The 6684-nt window shown below is 32.6% G+C and overlaps 1 protein-coding gene across 1 annotated transcript in view; it reads right to left on the reverse strand.

Annotated features, from left to right (window-relative positions):
• Window positions 1–6107, reverse strand: part of LOC107697826 (uncharacterized) — a 30745-nt gene extending 24638 nt beyond the window's left edge. Inside the window, exon 1 of the mRNA XM_016498679.1 lies at window positions 5879–6107. Coding sequence (XP_016354165.1) covers window positions 5879–6002 — 124 coding nt within the window. The 5' untranslated portion in view covers window positions 6003–6107. The remainder of the gene's footprint in view (window positions 1–5878) is intronic.
• Between the last annotated feature and the right edge of the window lie 577 nt (window positions 6108–6684).

Consider the following 6684-nt stretch of genomic DNA (forward strand, 5'->3'; position numbering starts at 1 on the left):
TTGTGTGTGTGAGATTGCAAAAGGGGTTAATGCATCTAAAAAATGAAAACTTTTTGGACTGACCTCAAATCCTCCACCATAATTTTACAGATAAATAGGGATGTGACGGTATGAAAATTTCTTGTCACGATTATAGTGACCAAAATTATCACAGCTATCAGTATTATCACGGTATTGTTAAAATGTGCTGGAAATGTTCAAAAAGTACTGACACATAAATCATTTCACCAAGTTTTACATTTAAAATCAACAAACAACAAATAAAATGAGTTTTTTGTTTGCATAACTAAAACAATAACATTATCAATGATGTTCGGATTTTAAATGACAACATGACTGACAACAGTTTATCTAATAGCATGTTCAAATATCTCATGTAAATGTTCAAATAAAGCTTTGAAAAAGTTTCATAAATGGTAAACCTCACATTTCAGCTTTTAAATAAAGAAAAGGGTCAAGTTCAAATTATAATTGATTAATAAATGATTATATGTATTTTATCTGCTCCATAAATAATACTAGATACCTTATTGTTTAAATGTGTAGAATCCACATAAGCTTGTACTAATAAATTACAGAACGTTTAGCAAACACTGAGGAATCAAATAAATAAAAAAGAGAGCTTACATAGAATAACGTGAGGTAAACAGCAAAGATAACAAGCTTTTCAAAATGAAAACAAAAAGAAAACTAAAACTAAACTGGCTGTCGGTGACAGTGCTAGCATGTTTTTTCCCCCCACAAGAATACCTGTCCACCTTTGGTTTAAGAAGCCAGTCATTTTTGCTGCACACAGCTTCGCACCAGGCTCTACACCAGGCTCTACACTCTATAAGCGCTGCGCAGTTCAAACGAGTAGCGCGGTTTCATTATGCTTTCAGTTTCGTTTGCTGTTTGATGTTTCTCATATGCAACAGAAATGGCAGCGCTTATGAGTTAAACAATGCGTTGGTCGCGCCAGTGGGACCTCACACAAAATTTAGACGCACGGGCAGAAAAAATGGTCGCAAAATGCGCCCATTTGGTCGCACTCTGGAGCCCTTTGCTGGACAGTATTTATTTATCCTCAGTTGTTCAAATCGCAGTAATCGAATACGGTTATAGTGATAATTAAAATATGAAACGGTAATACTAACCGTGGGGTATTTTATCACGATTTATCGTCAAACCGGTAATCGTTACATCCCTACCTTGAACACTTGTTTATTTATTGATTTGTTCTGTCTGCATGTTTGAGTGGAAAGATTAGATGTTTAACGTTTGGCACACACTATGGACTCTGATTCCTGGCCTGTGGGAGTTTGTGATGCTATGCAACATCACTTCAGTACAGACTGACTGCAGCAAGGAGAAACCAGAAACTGGCTTGAGTTACCATACCAGAATAGAAAATGATTAAATGACAGAGAGGGAGGAGAGCTGCACAAACAAATCCTTCTTTACTGCTGTGCTCATATGCCTTTTCAACAACCATTCCCAATGGGCCATCACTCAGATGCCCCCAGCGCTGGATTGTAGTTTTATTTAGATCCCAGGAAGATATTTCCCTTCTTCAATTTCATTCCATTTCCCTAAGTAGAATAAATGTTTGCTTTATTTGTGGCACAAGTAAGAACACCTATAGTGGCATAATGAGCTTTGACATGGAACTTGCAGTTCAGTTAGTGAGTAGTATGATGATTCAGTAGCCCCTGATGGAGTTCATTCAAAATAACATTCATCAGACTGATTCAGACAGGCAACTGCCAGTTGCTTGAATGGGTCATTGAAGGAACCAACTCATAAGAGTCATTTGTTCGAGATTCGGACTACACAGGTGATGCTGATATATTCCTGCGCAGATTTTCATACCAAATATGCATTTTTTTGGGGTGTCATGAACTAATTATTTTATTGCTGATTAATATATAGTGTCACAAGGAGCTTTGACATGAAACTGGCAGTTTGTTAAGTGAGTCGTATGTTGGTTCAGTAGCTGCTCTGACGGAGTTCATTCAGTAAAAGATTCATCAGACTAATTCAAAATGGTAATTACTTTTACAAGTCATTAAAAGAACTGATTCATAAGAGTCATTTGTTCGAGATTCAGGCTAGTACACAGGTGACGTAATGAGCTTTGACATGGAACTTGCAGAAAGTGAGTCATATGTTGATTCAGTAGCAGCTCTGACAGAGTTCATTCAGTAACAGATTCATCACACTGATTCAGACGAGTAATGAGTCATTAAAAGAACCGACTCATAAGAGTAATTTGTTCATGAATCGGACTACACGGGTGGCGAACGTTTTGTTTTTACATGTACTGCAGACAGTGAGGTGTGGGAGATCAGGAAACGCTGCTGTAATGTGTCATGTCAGAAATATGTAAACAAGATGTGAACCCCATGAACTGAATTTGAGATCATAGACATTTCATATTTCTGACATGGCATGAACGTACCATCATTCTTCCACTTACTTCCCCTCTGTGGTGATTTGAGACCCACAGTTTGAAAACAGCTGCTCTAGTTTTAACTGTACGTGGTCCTGTTTAATTTTTCTATCACACACAGGCTTGTTTGCAGATGCTGTTTTACTGGATCCTAGCTTTATTTTCTGTGAAATAGTTATTTTGTTGCCACAGCAACAGACACAGTCAATGCTAGATTTTGAGCCACTTTGTTGAAGGTCAACATGGTAAGATTATTCTAAAGTATTCATCTTTTAAAAGAGTATAAATATATAAATAAGTCAATAAGTCAAAATGGCTCAACACAGATTTAGTGCATAGCATAGTCTAAGTCTGGGCTTTTTGATCTTTTAGATGCTACTAACCCCCAAATTTAATCGCTCTCTCACTCAAGGGACCATAAGACTTAAAGCTATATAATGTGAAAAAATTGTTAAAAATATTTGTTACATTATATTATTACATTTTCTCTACACACTGTAGTACTGAACTGGTCAATTGATTGATTAATTGATTTCAAATGTTTTATTTATTTTACCTTTTATTTATTAAATTCTTATTTTTATAATTTTTTTATTTTTACATTTGGTTACACTGTTTTTTTTTGTGGAAAAAAAATATATATTATAAATGTTTAAAGTATTTGGAAAATATTGTTTTTGTTACATATTACATTTTACCCTACTCACAGTAGTACTTTATTGTTAGATTGTTAGATTGTTAGATAGATTAAATTTTATTTTTTCATTTTTTATTTATGTACACTGTTTTTCTCTAATAGTATTGATATATTTTATTATATTGATATATAAAGTATGCATTTTTTTTTAAATAATTGATGACTTTAAGGAACTAATGGTTTTATTGCTGATGAACACATGAATTAATAAAATGTCATCTTCATTGAACAATTAAATAAAAATAAACGTACAAAAATTATTTCAAAGAATCCCATTCTTGAGACTATAATGTGAAAAAATTGTTAAAAATATTTAGTCTTTGTTACATTATATTATTACATTTTCTCTACACACTGTAGTACTGAACTGGTCAATTGATTGATTAATTGATTTCAAATGTTTTATTTATTTTACCTTTTATTTATTAAATTCTTATTTTTATAATTTTTTTATTTTTACATTTGGTTACACTGTTTTTTTTTGTGGAAAAAAAATATATATTATAAATGTTTAAAGTATTTGGAAAATATTGTTTTTGTTACATATTACATTTTACCCTACTCACAGTAGTACTTTATTGTTAGATTGTTAGATTGTTAGATAGATTAAATTTTATTTTTTCATTTTTTATTTATGTACACTGTTTTTCTCTAATAGTATTGATATATTTTATTATATTGATATATAAAGTATGCATTTTTTTTTAAATAATTGATGACTTTAAGGAACTAATGGTTTTATTGCTGATGAACACATGAATTAATAAAATGTCATCTTCATTGAACAATTAAATAAAAATAAACGTACAAAAATTATTTCAAAGAATCCCATTCTTGAGACTTTCACCTAAGAAATAAAAATGTTTTATGAAATATTTTACTCTTTTTGTGTAAAAAGTCGGATAGCACAAACAAACTTAGAAGTAGACTGGGGATGTTGTTAAACTTTCAAAAACATCATGTTTATATAATGGGTTACAAATGAGAGTAAAGGGTTAAAAATGAGAGCCACTTAAACTGGACTGTGGCAAACAGGCAAAATATATCAGGACTAGGATCTTTAAATAGAGAATGTACCCTACACAACCTTTCCGTTTTCCTGCCAGGGGAAAAGACAGGGATGACATTGCAACACAGCATCCACAACAACAGGAAACCGTAAGGGAATTCAACACTTAACAGTTGTAGCCCGCAGAATTCCTGTCGTGGTGCTGAGAGGCACACAGTTTAGATTTCTGAGCAAATTTATTAGTCTATGTTTGCCAACTACATGAGGACTCTATGTTCCCACACGGAATATAGCAACTGCCTGAGATCCCATCAAAACATACCTAAAAAGGACTGGAATCATTATAACTCCAGAATTAGAGCATGTCATGCTGGCTGGTGCGTTAATCAAGAATAATTATGATAATTGGTTAGCGGTGTCAGATGGTACCAGATGAAGGCAGATTTTGAAACCTCTGTACACAACTGTACCAGCACAGCTGGATGAGGCATTATAAGCCATTACGGATAATTGTTTCATAAATTCATGTTTGACACATGTATGTAGGATTAAATGCAACATCATCTAATTTAATTACAATTTAAATGGCTTATGAGAACATCATGCTTTTTTTTATTTGGCCCACTTTGCTACGCTATTTCATTTTTTAAAAATTAAATATTAATGTTCATACACAAAACACTAGTGTTCAACCAATATTTGTTTTTCAGTGGCAGATGCTGATATCTATAAATTATTCAGGGATTTTAAGCAATATTGAGAATATGTAATCACACACACACAAATCTAAAAAAATATCTGAAAATAAATTGTGCGTCATCCATCGACAAAGGTGCTGAAATTGAGCGGTAATCAGGTGTAAGTAATCTAAAAATGATCAAATATTGGACAATTTATCAGCTCACACATCAGTCTATCAGGGTAAAACAACAACTGATTCATTTGAGCCATCAGCAAAAAGCAAAAGCAGAGAAGCACTAGTCAGCATTATCAACTCAGCATTTTTCAAAATAAGATACTGAATGTGTTTATGGGGACAGGAATATTCCAATATTAATCAGAATGTGGCCATATTCTGATTCAAGGAAAAGAGTCTCTTCCTTGTGCCAAATATGTACTTCTTCCATAGCTCAACTTTTTACAACTTTCTATATCTAATATCACTCAGATTTAGCTTAATTTGGATATGCACGGATATAAACGAATGCAAGCGGTGTTATTCAGATTGATAGAATTCGGAATATCAGTTTACTCTGGTTAATATGCCAATCAGTGTGTTGCATAATTCAATATGACCATATTTTGATTAATATTGGAATATGAATCACATCGAAAACAACACAAGTCAGTGAATATTCCATTTAGAACTCAACAGTTATGGTTTGGGAATGTAGAGGCCCTTCCTGAGGGAGCAAAGGAAATGACATAATTCAATGTGTAATTCTATCTGTTGGTAGTTTTTTAATCTGAAGCAGATGTTTGTTTGCCAGTTACTTCAGAGGTTAAGAAACTAGCTACGTTACAGCCATTCCTCAAGCGAGGCGAGTTTTTCATTCTTATTTTAGAGTGAAAAATGGCAGAGATGTGCCATCAAAAACACCTCTTAATTAACACTGCTAGAAACTCCACAAAATTAAAAGGTCTATTCTAGCGCGGTTTTTAACCCTAGCTTGCAGTGTAGACAAGGTGTAAAGCGAACGCGTCGTGAATGTGAAAAAATGTCATATTCTCATTTACTCACCACGTAGTTGCAAATCGCTATGGTTTATAAAATGCTTATATGTTTTGGACAGATCTGAATTTTTGACTTTTCCTCCAGAAGAACAGATATAATCCAGCAAGGACGCTTCACTGATGTCGCCCATCTTTGACAGGGAACTGAAAACAAGGTGTTTTACAGTATTTTACAACATATGTGATGCAGTCGTTACGGGTTTCTCTCGAAGATGCTGAGGCATGGCTTTGCTGGAAGCCAAGCTAATTACTGAAGAAGAAAAGTGTACACTGACTGGCCAAGTTCACGCCACCCTTTTCTGCCAACAGAACCTCCTACTGTTAACCCTTTGTGCTATGAAGACTAAAAAAGATAAATAACTATATTTGCATCTCATAATGAGAGAACTGCCATGACTCTGTATAACGCTAAAATATGATTTTAGGTACAGACAAAAGTCTTTAGGAACATAGGAACACATTTATACATTTTATTAAAATATCTATAAAATATAAATAAAATATATAAAATAAAAGTGATATAAAATGAAAAAATATAAATATTAAACACTGGTGTTATGGAACGTTGCGTTTTAAATTTAAAAGCTTTTTAAATTTGTTTTATTATTACATCATTTTTATTATTTATTATTATGTTTTATTATTTTTTTAGTAATGAAAACATAAAAATATAATCAGAAATATGTGTAATATATAAAAGAAATAATATGATTGTGATATACAAATACACATTAAAATATAATTGTAAAATATCTGGTGTTGTAGTATGTTATTTTTTCAATTTTAATATGAATTTATTTGTGTGTTCCAATG

The sequence above is a fragment of the Sinocyclocheilus anshuiensis genome, unplaced genomic scaffold (genome assembly GCF_001515605.1).
Source record: "Sinocyclocheilus anshuiensis isolate Anshui unplaced genomic scaffold, SAMN03320099.WGS_v1.1 scaffold78, whole genome shotgun sequence".
In the NCBI taxonomy this organism is placed as follows: Eukaryota; Metazoa; Chordata; class Actinopteri; order Cypriniformes; family Cyprinidae; genus Sinocyclocheilus; species Sinocyclocheilus anshuiensis.